The sequence below is a fragment of the Harpia harpyja genome, chromosome 7 (assembly GCF_026419915.1).
Source record: "Harpia harpyja isolate bHarHar1 chromosome 7, bHarHar1 primary haplotype, whole genome shotgun sequence".
Classification (NCBI taxonomy): domain Eukaryota; kingdom Metazoa; phylum Chordata; class Aves; order Accipitriformes; family Accipitridae; genus Harpia; species Harpia harpyja.
This window is the reverse complement of record NC_068946.1, coordinates 29805971-29825617: the sequence shown is the minus strand read 5'-3', so window position 1 is coordinate 29825617 and position 19647 is coordinate 29805971. Positions and strand designations below refer to the sequence as shown.

General features: G+C 40.7%; 1 protein-coding gene across 1 annotated transcript in view; it reads left to right on the top strand.

Moving 5' to 3' along the window:
- Positions 1-11056, top strand: part of ITPRID2 (ITPR interacting domain containing 2) — a 42059-nt gene extending 31003 nt beyond the window's left edge. The window contains exons 13-19 of the mRNA XM_052791206.1: positions 78-158; positions 564-691; positions 1758-1908; positions 3062-3127; positions 3812-4225; positions 10137-10261; positions 10662-11056. Coding sequence (XP_052647166.1) covers positions 78-158; positions 564-691; positions 1758-1908; positions 3062-3127; positions 3812-4225; positions 10137-10247 — 951 coding nt within the window. The 3' untranslated portion in view covers positions 10248-10261; positions 10662-11056. The remainder of the gene's footprint in view (positions 1-77; positions 159-563; positions 692-1757; positions 1909-3061; positions 3128-3811; positions 4226-10136; positions 10262-10661) is intronic.
- Positions 11057-19647: the final 8591 nt, after the last annotated feature.

Genomic DNA, 19647 nt, shown 5'->3' with positions numbered 1-19647 from the left:
ATCTGTGTGTTTGAGAAGATAAGTTCATAAAGGAGATTGTTGACTTTCCCATTTCAAATTGTTTGTTTCTTCCCTAGTACCCAGTGATGAGGGGTCAGGATCTTTCAGCTGCCACTGGTTACAGTACTCAGAGATCATCCATTCTACCTCTCTACGAAGTAAGTTACCCTGTTCACATAGTGGTACTTAGCCAAAATAAAGTACAAAGAAACATCCTAAATGTGCCACAGACTGTGCTAACTTTGGGCAGCTCCCTATCTTTACTCTCAAGAGGTAACAGATTACTCCATCCTGGAAATAACATTAAAAAGGAATTAATCTAAATACATGGAAATACTTTCATGTGTTTGCTTGTATGATACATCTAAAAATGTTGTTTTCTTGAATTATTGTGAGTTCACAACATGCAGCCTCTGTAGTATAGTGAAGTTGCTGAGGTTCTGCTTGACTCAAAGGGTACATCTGGGCAAATGTGGTTATAGGATCCAGACTTATTTTAATTCAATTTTTCCATGTAATGCATTATTATCTTTTTATTATCTTTTTTTTTTTCTTCCCCCTAGAATACTTTCCAGGAGCTACAAGTGGTAAGGCGAAATCTAAATTTATTCAGAACCCAAATGATGGATTTGGAATTGACTATGTTACGTCAACAGACAACAGTTTATCAGCACATGACAGAAGAAGAAAGGTAAAATGATCTTTTAAAAAAACAAAAGAGAAAATACTCTGGCACTTCAGGAAGTGTGTCGCTGCCCCTGAAATCAGAGCAAGAAATCTATTAGTTTCAATTTGAACAGTGTTGGAGCTGAGTTTTTGCCAAAAACTTGTTTACTTCCTTCCTTATACTTCTTCATTCTAGAGTTTTTTTCTCTTTGTTTCTTCTAATCCCTATTTTTCATTAATTGGTGATTTTTTTTCTTTATCCTTTCTCCAAAGTGATTTTACAGCTGTAGATTTTAAGGACTTTTACCATAGGATACTTGAACATAGGATATTGGCGGGGAAAAAGCCTTAAAGATTTTTAGATTCCCCACACCCTCACCCCATCTTTGTAGATGTAAATAAAGAATGAACATTGTAGCATTCAGATGCTTTTCCGACTTACAGTGGCCACTGGGCAGGCTACAAATGGCATTCATATTCTGGCTCTGTGTGTTTCTGCTCACCATGAGTTGCAGCAGCAAGCTGATCTGGAACAATTTTCAAAACTGTTTATATATATGTTTACTTTAGTTGAATCAGCTCTTGACTAATCACTTTAAAAGTAAACATGTTTGAAATCAGTTGCCCTTCTTAGACAACGGTGTCCTGGCCAAAATGTAGCCGCAACTGCTTGGGAACCTAGAACCACACAGGAGAAGTAATATGCGATTACCGCGTTGCTCTGTGATTTTTGTTGCTACTGGTTTTAAACTGGATTTGATTAGACTTATCTGTAAATGACAGTTTCTTCTGCTTGCGCATATTTAAGCATTTAATTTAAAGCTAAAATTTTTGGAGAAATTTCTGTGATACACTATGTTGTTTGCTTTTCTTCATGAAGTGATATATATTTTCTATAAATGGAGAAAGAGTTTTGTTCCACCTAGGCGTTCAGCTAATTTTTCCACGAAAGAGGAATTCTCTGTGTTCCACTTTGAATTCCCTTGTATGAAGTCCTTTACTCATGGGACTATCCTGCTCAGTCCCCCCTTTGTGGTGTGCACCTGAGTGCAGTGACTGCCCTTGTTCTTTTTGTGATGGACTTGGTATAGATATGAAGCTGATCAGCTACAGAGCTTGAGGAAGTCTGTCCGCATGGAGCTACAGGAGTTAGAGATGCAGTTAGAAGAACGCCTACTCGCTTTGGAAGACCAGCTGAGAAGTCTGCACATGTCTTCACCTTACAGACCTCAGACACATGTAGTAAGTATTACTTTTGCAACAACATTATATATTTTCTCAGTACAATCGTAATAACTCATAACTGTTAAAACTCTTAAAGTGGAATGGTATCTGGGGAATCTAATGATGTCGTATGTATTATCAAGGGCCATATTTCATTATTTTCAGTCAGTGTTTCGTCTTGGGGAAAAGTTGTGTGAATAGAAGGACTTTCTTGGTGTTAATATGTATCAATACATATCTTCTGGGGTTTTAAGTCTGAGATTTTAGACCTCTTCTGTCAGTGCTTTCTTCTTTTTCCTCGTCATGACCCTGAATTCTCACAGTTTTGGTAGGTAGCGCTCATGTCTAAAATCCTTGGGGGATGGTGATGGTCTTTCTGGAGCTTCCCTACACTAATTTTCTTACTTGTGAAATGAGGGCAGAGAGACAAGAAATGCATGGTGTTTCTCTCCCAAGAAATGGGGTGTGCTTCCCCTCTAGCTTTGCCAATCCATGGAACCAAAAACCAGGAAAATCCAGTTGTCATCTTCAGTTTTTTCCTCCATTGCCTTTTGTAGCTCCTTCAGATGAACATGTGGCTCCCCGCCAAACAGTGGGAGAAGCTCTGCTCCCACAAACGCTCCCCACAAGCACAAGAGGGAGGGGATGAAAGAAACACTTGCATATATTTATTGGTGGCATGGCGATATACTTTCTCTTCTTTTTCACTCAGTGGAAGACACTTCCTCTTTTTTTCTGCTGCAGTTCTGTCATCAGCCAAACAAAAGAAGCACAGATGAAAAGTATCATATGTTCTTCCTGGGTTTCATTCCTCTTTCTTAGCCAATCCTCTTCTGTAGAAGCAGCACAGGCATAGGCCACATCTTCCTCTTCAGTATTTTGTCATGGGAAAAAAACTGAAACTCAAGAACAGGAAAATATGGTATTACTGTGATCCCAAGCCAAACTTGCATTCTTTGAACCATATAAATACCTTTTTATTTGTAAATCCTTTTCTAGAAGAGGGCCAGCTTTAAAAATGACTGAAATAAACTTTCTCCAACCAGCTTTGCTTCCTGTTTCCAAGTTTCTGCTTTTAACAGAAAGTTGTCTGAGACATGGCATGTTTATATATTAGCTTCTGACAGCTATAAAAAAATCCTCAAAGCATTAATTTGACTTAATTTTTCAGGGTATGTATGGAAGCAGAAGTGCTGATAATCTATCATGCCCTTCTCCATTGAATGTCATTGAACCAGTAAGTAATTGTTGTGTGGTGTATTTTTTTTGCTAAGAAAAAGAACCAGGAAGGGATTTCTTAAAAAAAGGTTGCAGGAGATTCATTTGACACATAATCTTGGAAATACTTTATTCACTTGAGTAGTTCTGTTGAGAACAGCTGCGTTTTCCCTTAAGCAAAGTTAACCATAGGTGTAAGTAGCTGTGAAGTCTTGTTTGTTTTTAAGAGGAATATGTAGAAGTGAGATGTTGTTTGCATTTAGTTGATACAATGACTACATGGTGAGTTTTCTAGGGAAAACTATTTCTTATTTTTCTGCGCATTTTATGCTACTGAAAACAAGTACTTCAAAGACTGCAGAAAGGAAAGAACAAACTTGAATTGTTTTAGCAAAGAAAAACAAAATCAAGCCTTTACGTGTGTCTCTGTCAATGGCTCTGGCAGGATGCGTCCGTATTGCAAAAGTCAGTGGCTTGGGGAACTGCCACAATTCATATTTATGTTGGCTTCCAAAAAAGCCCATTCCTTTTTATGATCCTCTTTGTTGCAGTCATAAAGGCAAAGCATATATTTATTTTATAGCTGTATTTGTTACATGGAGGGAATGAGTAAGTGAGTGAATAAATAACAAGAAAGCATAGTTGTGTCTGTATGTGACTTTTTATGTGCTTATTCAGGACTGTTTCTTTTCTGAATCCTTAGGTCTCTGAACTTATTCGAGAGCAGTCATTTCTGAAGTCTGAACTGGGTTTAGGACTGGGAGATCTTGGACTGGAAACTCTCCCAGCAGAGGGCACAGAGTCCGTATTCTCCCATGGAAACTCTGATTCCTCTTCAGTGTGCTCTGGTCACGCAGGTAGAAAAGCTACTGTTGGATCCTCTGAACTAACAGGAAAGTCTAAGAGTCAAAGCAAGAAGTTATACCGAGCCTCTGTTGCATTAACACCAACTCCCCCAGTGAGAGCAGGTGCTGGACAGCAGATGGAAAGCTCTGAGGAGCTTGCAGACTCCAAGCCAGAGGTGGAGCACAAACTTGAAAAAGTGCCTCTCATGCCTTCAGTTGATGAAATCCACAAAACTGTGGAGCAGGAGGAGCTTCAGCAAGTCATACGGGAGGTGAGGAGGGAGGGGCTGAGATCTAGGCTGTTTGAACAGTGTTTACTGAAACCTAAAGACAGGCTATCTGTAACTCTTGGCCACTGGGGTTTTCTCTTCCCTCTCAAGCCAAGGCGCCATACTGTTACTGTACTATTTCTGAAGGCTCAGAGCTTGTCACTAGATGTTCAAGCCACAGTTGTATTCTAGTGCAAAGCAGTAGATGTTTTTTCAGTGATAGTGGTTAGCATGTAAATTAACAGCTAGTTGCTACTATAAGTCTTGGTGAGAGAGAATTTGCCATCTCTACTACTTGGTTAAGCAGCAGTATTTCAGATTCCCAAGTGACAATTTCTCTGTCATGTTTGCTTGCTAAAATGCCAGGTCAGAGTTAATTTGATTGATGAAATACTGTTTCTGAAACAACTCCATAGTAAATGTTAAAAATACTTTTGCAGTCCCTCTACCCCAAACCACTAAGGACTGTAGAAGTGTAAGCGAAGCAAGCTGAAGTCAGATGAGAAGTTATTTCAGACTTTAAGACTGATGTTGGACCAATGCTGTTGGACTAGTTTTATTTGCAGTCAATAAATGTAAAGGGTGCCTGGTTATTTTTCCTGTGGGCCAGGTTAAAAAACAGGACTAAAACTGTATGTTTTGTTTGCCAGTGGCATGACAGGAAGCCTTATGGCAAGTAGTACAAATGGGAAAAGGAAGCAAAAGAAACTTCTTGTTATCAAAAGCAGCGTCCGTGAAAAAGTGGAGTGAGCTCTCTGCTGTGAATAGAGAAACGGGGACTGAGAACCTGTGGGTTTTATTCCCTCTCCTTCACTGGAGAGGGATCGCTTAGCCTTTAGCTGAGGGTCATTGGACCCTTAGCCTTTAACTCATCCCTTGAAGCTTTTGTAAGGCTCTGCCATAAACCACTTGAAAGGCCAGGAGAGGTGTCATGCTCAGGAATGTACAACGGGCCAGGCTGTAATGCTGCGGTACCATCCAGGTCTGCTTGCGTTGAGGCTGTGAATAACTGGAACCAGCTTTGCCTTAGCTTTGTCTTTAACGCAGATGGGAGGCAGGCTGCTTATCTCATGATGAAACAGGAGCTGTGATCCCAGAGGAGTCTTTTGCCACACCTTCACCCCTCTTCTCTCAGTGCAGAAAGAGGCAGAGTGTACTAGACCATAAGGTATCCTTTTACTCATCGTCTGACCACAAGACTGCTGTGTCTGTCTCTGCAAGGTGGAGATGTTTTCTTGGCTGACTCACTGTGGGCTTTGCTACGCGTAGGCATTTTACACTTGCACAGTGAGATTGTGAAGCAGTAGAGCATTACTAAGGAGTGTTCTTATAGGAGATGATGGCTGGAAGCAAGTGAAGATACTTACTTTGTTTACTTTTGGGTAACTCCATGAATAACTAGAGCTGAAAGTGTGAAGAATAATGCATAGTCACAAGCATTAACCAGCAGTCAACTGCTGTTGTTAAAAGAGGATGAAGTTTGGCAGTGAGGTAAATGGAGACCAGCTTTCAGTAAGTAGCCTCAGGATGCTGAATAGTGCTTTGCCCCATCAGTAGCCCCATTAGAGTCAGTGGGATGAGTTATGGAAAGTGGCATTATCCTGTGGAAGGAAGGGTACCGCAGTCAGCTTGTGGTGAGGAACCACCAGACCGATGACCTCTTCGTTACTGTGCTCTGCATTAGGAGCTGAACACTTTCTGGCCATCACTGATCTTTACAGTGGAGCTGGTGATGCTACAACTTTACACCTCTACTTTGAAAGCAAAGGAATGAACGAGGCAGGGGGGCAAGCATTCATTTTTTAAATGTCTTCCTCCTCTGCCACTCTCCTGCTGCCATCTTCTCTAACGTTGCTAGAGTAAAGTTAGAAGGAGTCTTGGGAGAGGCCTTGATTTGGAGATGTCATAAAATGCTCCCAGGCATCCCAAATTCTCTCTCTTTCTGGTCCATTTTTTTTCCTTTCGTGCCTTTTTAAAGGGGTTCCTTGCCTAATGCTCAGAGAAGACTTGCACATTAGATATTTATGACGCCTTGCACTTTGCTGCTGATTCTGAAGTGAAGCCAGGATATTGCATTTGTATCTAGCCCTTCTGTAAAAACCTGCATGTCAGAGGAGTGGTATCATGGTGGAGGGTTGCTAAAGGGGAAACTGAGAGGAAGGAAAGCGCTGTAATTCAAATGTACTGTAAAAGCAGCAGAGACAATAAAGGGAGCTGGAGTCAAAGTACAGAGTTATTTCAGTCAATATTTTCTCTGAGGTTAGCCTGTGTGAAAGTTGCTTTTTAACTTCATTAATTGATAGCAAATAAAGATGTGTACTCTTTGCAAAGAGATTGTTCTTTGGGTTGTGTGGCACTGAAGACATTGTAATGCTGAAAGAATCCACACTGAACTGAGAGGCTACTATTCAAAGATGAGTAGTCAGCAAATGACTGAGCTTGACTCACTTCATAAATGTTTGAGCACACAGAGAGATTGTCCTTCAGTTTAACTTCATTGGCAGCCTGTTTTGAATCGGCTCAGATTCTCAGCATGAGAAGTTTTGCAGGTCAGAGTGAAGATGCATTGGCTCGAAGCACCTGGTAGTTTTCGCAGAGCCAGAATATGCTATTAAATACTGGTCAGGAATATCTTTTATATTTCATAAGAGCTAAAACGGAGCATAAATTGAAACGTGTCTTCCTTAAGTAGCCCTCCTGTTAGCAAAGGAATTCCAGTTTCATTGTCAAAAGAAAGAAATCTGCTAGGATGCATTCTTGATATATGCACTCACAAATGTTAAACCCTTGCTTGTTCCTCCCATTCTCTGTAGCTGTGTGACCTTGTGTTGGGGAAAGAAAAGTCAGGCAGTGTTTCAGAATATGTCTGGGTGGGTTGTAATGCATGTGAGCTTTGACCTGTAACTATTTGCTGGCATTAAAGAAACCCATGGTGTTAACTTTTAGCATTAATGGACTAACTCCCACGGAAAAATATTCAACAACGTGAAATGTTAAAACGCCAAACACTGGCCCTCTTGTTTTCATGAAAATACAGCCTGACCTCCACTGGAGTATCACATGAAGCACTTACTGCTTGACTCGTAGGTCACAGTGTCACTAGGAGTGCCACCAGGCCCTCTCACTCTGCTCTTCTGCAGCTTAAAAGATGTGATAGTTTAAAAAGCTTCTGCTTAAGAACAATGCAGGTTTTGTTTTTGCTAACAGTTCTCCATTGTAAATGACATTTAAGGAAGTTATACTTCAAGGAAATGTATGATTTTCCTGTCAACATCTGTTTTAAGAGGGGGTAATGTGTCTTTATGGGACAGAGAGATGGTCTGATAGACAATCTTCCTTTTTCCGTTTTCCATTCAAATTCATGTTAGCTCAGCATCAATCAAAAATGTCTGTTGGTTGTTCATACTTCCCTTGTGCAGGCATTGGCTTCCTCATCTTACTATCTTGAGCATAAAAACTCACCAGCTGCTGCTGCGAAGAAGTGGCACAAGAAGAAAACAGAGTAGAAAATAATTCTTTTAATTATAGAAAACGTGTATCAGATCAGGAGCGTGAGGACTGTGAAAAGCCTCATGCCCATTTGCCATCCATAGGTGAAGAACACCTATCTCCAGAATTGCCATTGTGGCACATTTCATTCTCAATCAGTTCATTATTTAGCAGCAACGTAAAATTACAGTAATGGTAATTCTTTCATAGGAAGAAAGATCACTGGTTTACTGTAGTAAAACTATGAATGTGGTACTGTGTTATTAATGCAATATTGAATATTAGTGTTGTACCAATGTAGTAGTATATGTACCATAAATGAGTGGGGTTCTCTCCTCTTTCAAATGATCAATTTTTCATTCAGCTGCTAAAAATACTGGTGGAGTATTCATTGACTGCTTTCTCTCTTTTGTATGGAGGAAGCCTTGGCAGCAGGCTGTGCCTTCTGCAGAGCAAATGGAAGGTGCACCTTGCCCTAAATAATTCGTAATGAAAAAGGCAAACACTGGCCATTTTTGTGACACATGCATGGGACTGAATCACTGCAGGAATCGATGCTGTGCTTGCCACGCAGGAATGACCTTGATGAGTCTGGAAAGGAGGGAGGAAGCAGTGGCAGTGAAAAGAAGCAGCAGAGGGTGGCTTTGTTGTTGTCTGGGCAGGAAGGTGAAAAGCAGAGGGCTCAATTGATCCACAAAGGTCAAGCCAGAAGTTGTTGGAAGAGCTGAGAATAGAACAGGAGCCGCTTCCCTTCCAGTCTTCACTTTGCCACAAGACTCTGTCATACTGGGCCCTTTACTTGCTAATTTGGGAAACTTCTATCAGTTTTCTTTGGAAAGTGAGGTTTACTTTTGTCTATCCATCGAGAGAAGGGCACAGAATGACTGTTTTGTAGCATGCTCGCAGACCCACCCCGTGTGATACTGAAAAAGAAAAGCAGAGAGAGCAGCGTGGGCCTCTCTTACGACAGTGGCCTGCCAGACAGCCGGGGTGCTGTGTGGCACGTTTCCCTGTGCCTGCATTTCTAAATTCCAAAGCCCTTACTGCATTGACAGTGGTCCTAAAACTTTGTACATCTGTGTGTGCATCAGCATAGACATCCTCAGGACTTGTGGCCATCGGTAAACCAGGTCTTGTTACACACTGGCTTTTCTTTTGTCAGTTAATCAGCAAGCAATCCAACTGGAAACCTGTTTCCCAATAATATTATGGTCTCTGAATTTCTGCTTGATGCAAAGTAGTAATGAAATGAGGAACTTTGCCACTAATGGTTTAGGGATTGAATTGTTTGCCAATGAGAACAAGGGATAAATAACCTGTTGCTAATGCTGCTGCCACCGTTCTGACGTTGTTGCTTAATCCTTTTGACGCACCAGGAAAAGGGGAGAATTAGAAGAAAAAGAAAACTGTATTGCTTGACTGGGCTGATGGGTGCTTCTGTGAGTGACCCCAGTGGCCGGGCTCTGGCTCTTACCGCCCTGCACTCTCTTACCATCGTTGTCCTCCCCTGTCCTTGGAACTGCATCTGACTTGTTAGTCCTTCCTGAAGACCATCCGAAAAATGAGTTGGTGCCAAAGATTTCTCATACTTGCGAGCAGCCCGTATTATTTTTCTTTGTCATGCTCTGCTCCTTTCCGGCATAATATGTTATTGTAGAACTGTGTTTTGCCTCCTTTTCTCCTTTGTTTCCTCTGCTGTAGCCATCAGTGTTCTGCTCTTCCTTTGCTCTAGCCTCAGCCACACTCAGGTGCCTGCTAGTAGTAACTCCTGTGTTTTATGTAAAACTTAATGGGAAAATGCTTTGTCACAATCCTGTGAAAATTAGTCTTTGCTGGCATAGATCATATCCCAGTGGTCAACTGATGACGTGAGTAACTGTTGAAGTTCTCTGTCTTTGCTGCTGAATGTATGTAATTAGGATTTGTCTCCTTTTGATTTATATGAAAACAGCAGCTCACGTTCATGGAGTTGGACCTTTCCTACTGTGTAATCCATTTGTGAGGCAGATTGGTCCTGCCTTCCTTGTCAAGAGATGACAACTAATGTCAAAAAGCAGTGCATTTGGGGTGTTTTTGATGTATATATCCTGAAATGCTATTTTCAGAACTTTGCATAGTTGAAATGTATTTTTTTTAATATAAAACCAGTTATCCTAAGTGTAAAACATAGATATATTTACCAGCTGGAAAAATAAAACTAGTTTGGGTTGCATTTATACGATTTGCAAGAACTTTAAAATTACTTACAGTTATTTTTCCAAGAGAAACTCTCTTATGTTTTTCCATTTGCATTTTTTGAAAGTTGACTTTTTGGTGGTGTGTGTTTTCATGTGTCGATAATGTCAAACGTATCTGCAATATCATTTAGTTTTATCCATTGGTTATATAACTTACTGACCTTAAAACTTTGGCTAATCCCTTTCAGATCAAGGAATCTATTGTTGGTGAAATAAGACGAGAAATAGTAAGTGGATTGTTAGCAGCTGTATCGCCCCAAAGCAGATCTGCAACTGCAAAACAAGATACACAGCCATGAAACTGGTACTACAGGTAATCTTTGGGAATTTGCCAGACCCAGATTTTATTTTTTTTATCATATGAAATATCATTGTTAGCATAAACCTTGCTTTGTTTGCATTTTCCCCTTGAAACATAAGTGATCAAAATTGAAGTTCATTAAATACAGAGAATACTAATAATCCTGGATAGCTTTGGAAGATCAGCTGGTTTATAGTTTGACCCATTCTACTGTCAGCTTTCATGCAGTGGTCCTTGATTTTTGGTTTCAGTGTGCTCTGTGATGACGTCGCATGTGAATGCATCATGCGAGAGGGTTTCTGTAGTTTGCCTGCCTTAGATATGAATATTATCAAAATACGTACTTAAGCATAACAAGCAGATTTCTGAAAATCTAATTTAGGTATTCATCTTGCTTTTTCTTTTCCGTAAGGTTGGATGTAGTCCGAAATGCTGTGGGAATCTGCTTTGGGCAGCATACACTGGCGAAAGTGTCAAGTTATTTTTGCTTCAGGAGATGTTAAAGCTGCTGAGATAGGCTACTGTATTCGACGCTTGGTTCTATGATGTGTACCTTTCCTTGAGTTCATCTATAAAGACTTAGACACTTTAACTAGTTCATTACTTTCCTTAAAGCATCAACAAAACTGTGGCTCTCTGAAAGGTTTTGTATTTATTTGTATGTCCCTGTTGTAAATTTTTATGTAGCTAATTTCTTTGTCTAATGATGCATCATGAAACTTGAAGATTTCCAGACGTAACCAATTTATAAATAACACACATGCATTCAGCCTAGCTTTTTTAAAAAAAAAAAAAACACAACAAAAATCCCCCCAAAACACTGACCTCTATGAGGTATTTATTGTGCAATAACTGATCCACTTTAAGAGCTTGAAACAACCAATAATGGTTTCCACTGCTGTTACTTAGTGCCACTTCAAAAGAAGGAAACAATCCTGTTGTAAAACTTGCTGTTAATTCTTGGGGCGGTTACTATTAGCAGAGTGGTAATAGTGAGGTTACTTAAAACTACTTAAAGTTCTGACACTGAAAGCCTTATCTTTGTGTAGAAGACAACTTTTAACTAATTGTATTTGCTTCCTTACTGTTTGCCCATCCCTCTATAGATAAGTGCCTTATTTTAAGCACTGTTTTTTGTCTTCGTGTTGACTGTTCTCAGTCATACCAAGAGAAGTTCTCTTCTGCTTCATATTAACCAAAATGCAATGAAAGTACTAATCTTCTGAAAGCAATTAGGATGTGCAACGTGGAACGGATGAATGACCTTGCTTGTATTATGGGGAAAATGGAAAAAATCTCTTTTCCTTCCCCATCCCTCACTGACTGTATTTTCAGTTAGCCTGGTGAACATGCATTTGTTCCAATGGAGCAAACTGGAAGTCGTTGGAGGTTTTATGTGGTCAAATAGACATTTAGTGGATATGTAATATCCCATTTTGCTGTGCTTGGAATCTCTTTACTCCTTTGCCATTTCCATCTACTAAAACTCGTTACACTATGTCAAGGTCTTTAATCAAAAATAGTTTCAAATATAACAATATTGTATGAAAAAGTTTATAAGATTTTAAATTGTGTTAGGAAGACACACAAGGGCTGATTTCTTAAAAAAAGTGTATATTAAACCAATAAAATATTTATTTTGCCTATAATCTGTGTCAGTGTTTTTCATTGTGCATGGTTTACTCTTAAGCAAAATAAGTAACATAGACTTGATCAAATAGTACACAGATTGGAGAATAGCAGGACAGCTCAGGACTTGGGTTTCCAAAAGCTTTCAGATGTTCAGGGGACCCCATATGCTTAGGAAATGTGAGATACAAATTTGAGAGAAATATTGGCGCTCAAAACCAAACTCTTAAAGTTGTTGGCTCCTGTTGCAACTCCAAGAATTTATTTGGTCTTGACCTCTCCTCAGAGTTTGTCCCTGTGAGTAGAGCCGGAGCTTTCTTGAAAACCTCATCCTACATGTTTAAAAGTTGAAATATAAACTCTGGCAGCACTTATGCATGGCAGTCCGTATGAGGTGGTAAGCTGCAGTAGGTTTCTGCTTTCCTTTGCAGTTCCATTCCAGAATGCCACCAGAGAGCAACCAGCCAGACCCGAGTACCTGCAACCTTCCTTCGCAAACACGCAAACCCCAAACCTGCTCAAATAATTGCAGTAGCAGATGCTCCCCTTGTCCCCTAGCCAGATTAATTAGAACACTCGACCGTTAACGTAGGTCCTGCGCCCATGTGCTACTCAAAGTGACGTTCCAAGAAAGGTGTCAGCTGTGGCTCTCGGGGAGCAATGGAGGAAAGCGCTTCGGGAGCCGGTGGCCGTCGAGCAGCGGCTGCCAGCAGCATCCTCTGTGGGTGCGGCCGCCTGGCTCCTCGCCGCGCTGGCAAGAAAAATCACTTGTAGGTAACATCGCAGATTGTCTGGGGCGCTTCAGCTTGTAGCTTGTAAGAACATTTGATCTCAGCAACGCAGAGTCTGGTGTTTAATATACCCCGAGAAATGAAAAATAGTGCCAATTTTTCATCCAGCTGGTGGAAGGCAGATTTGTGAAGTTCTGGCATAATTTAAAATAAAGACATTTAAAAAATGACATTTCTAAAAACTGTACTGAAACTAATGAATTTACAAGCACCTATTTTTCCATAATCCTGGTAACAGATTTTTGCCCTGCTTAAAGATACTTCTAGCTAATATTTTCTGAGTGACATTTATGTAGATACAGGAATGTCTATAAACTTCTGTTTTAAAAAAAAAAAAAATGGTAGTGCACTGGTGTCATATAAGTTAAGCTGAACTGGTGTCAACCTCTGTTGACATTTCTGCTTGTGCTTTAGGAACAGCCGTCATTATTATTGGACATACGCCTAACCTGGGTGGCTTGCCCTTTAGTAAGGTCAATTCAGCTGTAATGATTTTCTGAGCGTGGATGGTTTTTCTTTTGTTTAATGATTGCAACTGCTACTTTCCTTACAAACTAGCGTTGTCTTTTTTTCTGCCAGCCTGCAATTTGATATGAATTCTATGCAGATTAAAAAGTTTTATTAGTGGCTGATAAATATTAGCCAATCAAATTTGCTGTGAATAAAGCCAGCAGTAATGCCAGAGATGTTTTGGATGCTTTTCTAAACTTCACTGTGATAGTGGTCTTTGTGCCTGCCAGCTGGCTGCAGGAATATAAAGCCAAGGGCTGTATTTTGGAAACCCTAAGAGCTAGCTCTTTTCTGTGGGTACAGTACAGCTACATCCCTGTTGGTAGCAAAATAGACTTGTCTTTAGCCTGCTGCAGAGCAATATGTGCTTATAGCACAAATCAAATCAGGCAGAGGTTTGGGGGCCTAGTACTCAGAGGGGGTATTTTTTTTTTTTTTTTTTTTAGGGTGAGTAAAAGCATGTTTCTAGCCCCCATTGTTGCAGTGAAAAGCTACAGAAACGACCTATGCTGAGATGTGGAGACATCTCAGCATTCAGCAGCTGGAGGCAATAGCTGGAGAGGCAGGAGCAGCCCCCTGCACTGCTTGGGTTAGTGCTGCAATGCCCGTGAGGTGCTGCTGCCGCTTGGCCACGGCACCATGTGTGTGAGACCTGAAAAGGAAAGGACCGAGGATGGCCACGGACCCAGCTCTGTGGCCGGGGGTGAGTACGCAGGAGGAGAGGCTCCTGCTGCTGGTAGTTTCTGCAACACTTTGGAGAGAGGACTCGAAGTGGCCCTGCCCCTACTGAAAGAACTGATGGGCTCTTGAAGATCTCTCAGGCACTTTTGCTGACCATGACTTTCACAGAGGGAAGGCTGCCCCGTATCTTCTGCTTTCTCTAAAATTGCGTGGTCTGCAAGCCCTTGGCAGCCTGCTTTTAGATGGCAAGTGATGCCCAAGATGCCCCAAACCGTGCATTTCCTAAGGACCGGTTTGCTCTGATTGCTGTCTCTTTTAAAGTGAGAATTTAAAACCTTACTGATAGAGTTCAACCACCAGTACTCACCGGTACTACTCTACAGAGTCTCAAAGTGCAGCGTTTGTGCTGCCTTTGGATTTTGTGTACTGCTGAGCAAATGGCTTACGCTTGAAATACAGCATAGGTCAGAACATTTTAATTCAGTTATACCACAGATGAATCTGTTTCAATGAAACTGGCCACAGGAAGATACTGATTAGGGAGAGGGAACAAGAGCCCGGTCGGGAAACTGGAGTAATTCAAGCCATGACTAGCAGTGTAAAACAAAATCATGCATAAACTACTGGAAAATTTCTCTTTTGGAAGGTTTCTTTCAACAGGGAACAAACCTGAAACTCTGAAACTTGGATGATGTCATAAAATAGAATAACTGCTGGTTAGATGGCTTCAGTCCAATGCAACACTTTCTTCTGAATTAACATAATAATGTCAAAATAATACAAGATTCAATTTTCAGGAAAAACAAGAAACTCATTAACTTGGCATAATGCAAATTTACTTTGATATTTTGTATGTGATTTTAGATGTGATGCCATATTCATGCCATAGAATAAAAATGCACATTATTGTTATAATAAAAGTTGTAACAATAAAAGACAAGACAAATTAAAAAAAAAGAAAAAGAAACAAAATCACTTGATAATTCCATATAGCTTATATATCAGGCAATCCAGCATAGATGCTTGCTGAGTGATGGTGAATATTATATACAGAAACATCTTTCTCTTTTTTTGACAGGATAAAAGGAGAAAGCCTGGAGAACGTTTAAGTAATCAAATGGTAGCAATGAGAAGGCAGCACAATGAAAAGCAAGAATTGCCTCAGTGAGTGAGTAGCTGTTCTGCTTACCATGAAATCTTTGGTACAGATACCTGCTTTTACAGGTATTTCTAAATTTGTGACTCTTTGTATAATAATGTAGAGTTTCTCATTTTTTTCATTTTCTAAAGTCCTGTTTTCCATCAGTTATTTGCTACAACATATTAGGAAGTTTTAGAGTCAATTTTTTAAGAAAACATCTACAAAAATATTTCTGTTTAGTTTTGTGTGTTCAGCTTTAGGTTTAGATTTTGTTCTAAAAGTGTCATAAAGACAGGGGAAGTGATTCTGAAGGGCAACGTTCCCTACTAAAGATTGAACAATGCAGGTTTTAAATATGTACTTAATAAATTAGGTATTGTTATGATTGGGGGTGGTGCAGGAAAATTTACATCTAGGCATATTTTTGCACTGGCACAAGTGCTGGAGAAAAACTTAGCAAAGGGATTGATTATTCTTAAGAACAAGGAGCATAGCAGTGCAGGCTCATGAAACGCTTAGGGGTTTGTTGCAGTTAGTAACATAAGAGCAGCCGCAGCTGATGAAACCAAAAGTCCAGCCCCTTCAGTATCTTCACCCCCACAGCGGCCAACAGCAAATGCTACTCTTTGGGAAGAGTGTAGCCTGGGGGGAGCATCTCTGCCCTTTTGCTCTCAGCAGGCAGTGGCTCTGGGGTTTCCTGGCCAGCAGTGGTATCCTTGATGGATGTCTTTTCCATGCATGTATCTAATGGCTTTTCTAGCTCGTGTAAAGTTTTGGTGTCCACAGCATTCTGTGGTGATGAGTTCTGCAATTTAAGCACAGCCTGCATGGAGAAGGTTTTTTGTTTACACCAATCCCTGGATAATTTCACGTGATACCTTCTAGCTCTGCTGCCGCCTTCAGGCCCCGTGGGGCTGCAGAGAGGTCATGGCCCAAACTGGGGTAGCCCTCGGCTCCTGGCTTGTCCCTACTCACAGAGCAGCCCCGTTCCTGCTGCTCCCGACACTGGTATAAGAAATAGCAAATAATTGTGCCCCAGCCACCTTCTCCAGGTCACCAAACCCTAGATACCACCCTCCAGGTGCGCCAGCTGCACAGGGCTGGCTGGCTTGGTTCCTCCTTTGTGGATGCTGCAGACACCACCCTGAGGATCGCTGTGACTTCTCTAGGTCTAGCCTATCCTCTGAGGTGGAGGAGGAGGCAAGAGAGAAGGGACATCTAAAGAGTCTCAAACTCAAAAATCAGAATTTTAAAAACATGTTGTGAATTTGGCATACTGAGCTTTTATAGCGTAGTTGATGAGTTTCCATTTTTAGCCTGGTAGCGTGTGTTTGTACACTGAGTTTTCTAACTCAGACTCTGAAACTGTAGAAGTTCGTTCCTTGTTAAGCTTCTCTGTGTTCTATATTTTAACTTTTGTTTTAAAAAAAATGTACAGTAGAAACTAAATGTTATATTTCAATTGTTTAATTCAATGGTATAGTCAGTCAATTTTTGCATTAAAAATTTAATACAGAAATAAGATAATATAATTTCATTCTAAAGTCTAAGTAAACTGCTAACAGTAGTTCTGTTTATTGAAAAATATATTCAATTTACCCTCTTCTTGGTAAGGAAGCAAATTCTAGCATGACTTCCTGCTGACATACCTCCCTAAAACTGGTACCAGAATATTGGTTTCTGCACTATTGAACTATAGTCCATATTAGACATGGACCTTTTGACTGTCTAATCAGGTTATGTCCCATTAATCCAACTCATTTCCTATGGTTTGGATGTGCGTATTCTATGGACAGTAGTGGATCGCACCTACCAGTAAATGTCTGTACATTACTTGATAATCTGGAGAGCTGCGAGTCCCAGAGGAAGACTTGAATAGACAGTATCGGTTCTTATGTCCTCAGATAAAAGTAACTTTAAACTGATTATGATTAAAATTATACTGCTAAGAAATTATTATCTCAACTAAAGAGATCATATGAAGAGAAATAGTTGTATTTTTTACTTATCTAGGCTTTATGAAACCTTGTATGTAGTTGGTATGTAAGCATGTGCAAGCCTGGTGTTCAATGGACGAGTACTGGCAATGGAAATTTGGGTTAGGCTGTTACTAGACCAACAGATCTCACTGAATGTCCCACCGACTCTGTCACTGCTCAACAAAACTTTCTGTTCTTCTTGACCTGCCTGCGGCAGAGACAGATGTGATCTGCTCTACGTTCCCCCACCCTTTCAGATTTTAATTCTTCACATTTTCTGTATATAAATAGCAGACTGTGCTTCCAGCAGTTGAGTGGGAGCCACCCTGGTTGCAACACCTGTATTTAGCTATTTTGAAAGGAAACTTTCAGGTCATTGTTTATTCTTGGAAGGTTTGCATCTGATTTTAGCACCTATGAGCAATGCCTGGTGTAGAGCCCAAGATGAAAACCTGTCCATGAGCAGGTATGATGAGCACAGAAAAGACCGTGTCCAGCATTCACGCTTTCTGCCTCCCTTTTGCCCATGACCAACACCAAAAGCTGTGAAACGGATGCGTCTGTACAGAAGGCAGTGAAAAAACTGTTTGTCTGTTCATTAGGAAAGGGCAGAAGGAAGGGGCACGCTAAAGTCTCCTCTGGCTGTAGCAGAAAGCTGGTGAGCAGCAGGTGGGAAGCAACGTGCTCTGCAGCGTTTCTTCCCCCGATGCCGCTGGGGCTGCCCAGCAGCGCGCTGAGGAGATGCTGGCGTGAGGAGAGGTCTCAGACGGAGAGTCCAAGGAAAGCACGGATCAACACATCTTTACAAAGGCTTTGGCATATCAGTGGCTACAGTGGAGATTAAGGTTATGTCTTAAGGGAAATGCTGGAAGTGCCACTTCCAAGCTGAGTCCTCACTCTGCAAGGGCAGCCTGGTGGATCAGAGAACTGTAACTGAGTGCTTCCCTGCATCTGCACTAGTGAAATTAGGAGCCAAAGCCTTAAGTAGGTTGGCTTTACAAGCTCCAGCTCTCTCCTTTCCTCCAGGCTGATGCTGCAGTAGTCCCTGACTACAGCAGAGAAGCTGAAGCAGATAACAGCCACAACAGAAATTGTGTAAGGAGAGTGCAGGACAGAGACTCTTGAATTCCCTTCCCAGCAGCCTTGTCTTTGGCTGGGAAAAAAATATAAACGTCTCCTAACACAACAGGGAAAATATCTCAAGCAGGAACTGTGCCGTGAGTACTCTGATAGCTCATCACTACAGTAGGATATATTAAAAGGCAGTGCTTCATACCAGAATGTAGTGAATGACATAGGAAGGAAAGATCTTAGCTATTGTTATTTTTTCTTCCATGATAGTTTTAGCTGAATCATGAAGGAATTTGAAACATTGTGGGGAGTGCACTAAAACCAGAAGATGAGCTAAAAGGATTTGGCAATACTTAAATGCATTTCAGCTCTTCTCCAGACTGTGATGCAGTCTATAGAAAATGCAAGCACACTTTGCCTGGAGACATCTAGTGCTGCAAATTAGGTGTAAGAGTGAGCTGATGTAGTAATCCTGAAATGCTATATCCGAGTGCTCTCTGAAATATGCCTCTTATACTATTTTAAAAATACTTTCATTGTTATGGTGCATGTGAAGATTGCTGGGCAGCCAGCTCCAAATAAGTACAGAGAGGAGAGCTGCAGAGGCAAACATCTCCACATCCCATCGTCAGTGGGCCTCTCTCCGAGGTGTAGCAGCCCCATTAAGGATTTGTCCTTGTGTCTTGTCCTGTCCTGTTGTCTGGCTCCCTTCTGAACATGCCAAGAAGTGGTTTTGTTGGTTTGTTTCTTCGTATGATTGTTGAGCTTTTTTCTCAGATATTATTGCTAGCAACGACTTTGAGACATGATTCCTTTACGCACCAATGTCCAGCAATCTAGAGCTGAAACACACCTCTATAATCCTTTGAGCATTTAATGTTTTAATATTTTTTCACTATCTGAATGTGATCTTTCAACTTAGTCACTAGCATAAGAAGTTGTAAGCCTTTGTAATGAGAATTATAGCTCCTGTAATACGGTAACATACACTGTAATTGTAGCATAATTTAATACATGAAGTTTCATAGACAGCTATAATAGATATTTTATGGCAAAGTTTTTTCATAGAGAAACCCAATATTTAAAATATACTATTTATTAATATATGTAATAGCAAAGCAGCTGGAAAACATTTTTCCCATGTTATCTGGGACTGAGAAAACAAAAATTATTTTCTTTAAAGTACGAAAATTTATCAGAGAAAAGCCACAACTTCAGATCCCTGTGTATGTTCTGCCCGCGGGTGTATCTCTGTGTATATCTGCTATGTCTGAAGCTGTCATTGAAGTTAATGGCACGTCTGTTCATGAAGGACTTGTGAAATTGGATAATTAGACTGTCCTGAAAACAGGTCTTTAATCGTCCTTAGTGAAAGTGGCGTGTGCCTCTCTTACTTCAGTGTCTTAGACTCTTAGTTGTACCAGCAGAACTGCTGCAGTCGCACTCTGGCTCTAATTGTCTGTGGAAGTCTATAAAGCAAATTATGATTCATCTTTGTAGGAATAGTGAAGGCTTAAAAATGATCACATGAAACACTGAACATCACTATTCTGTGTGTCTCTTTCATTTGTTGTAGACACACAGATGAAACTGAGC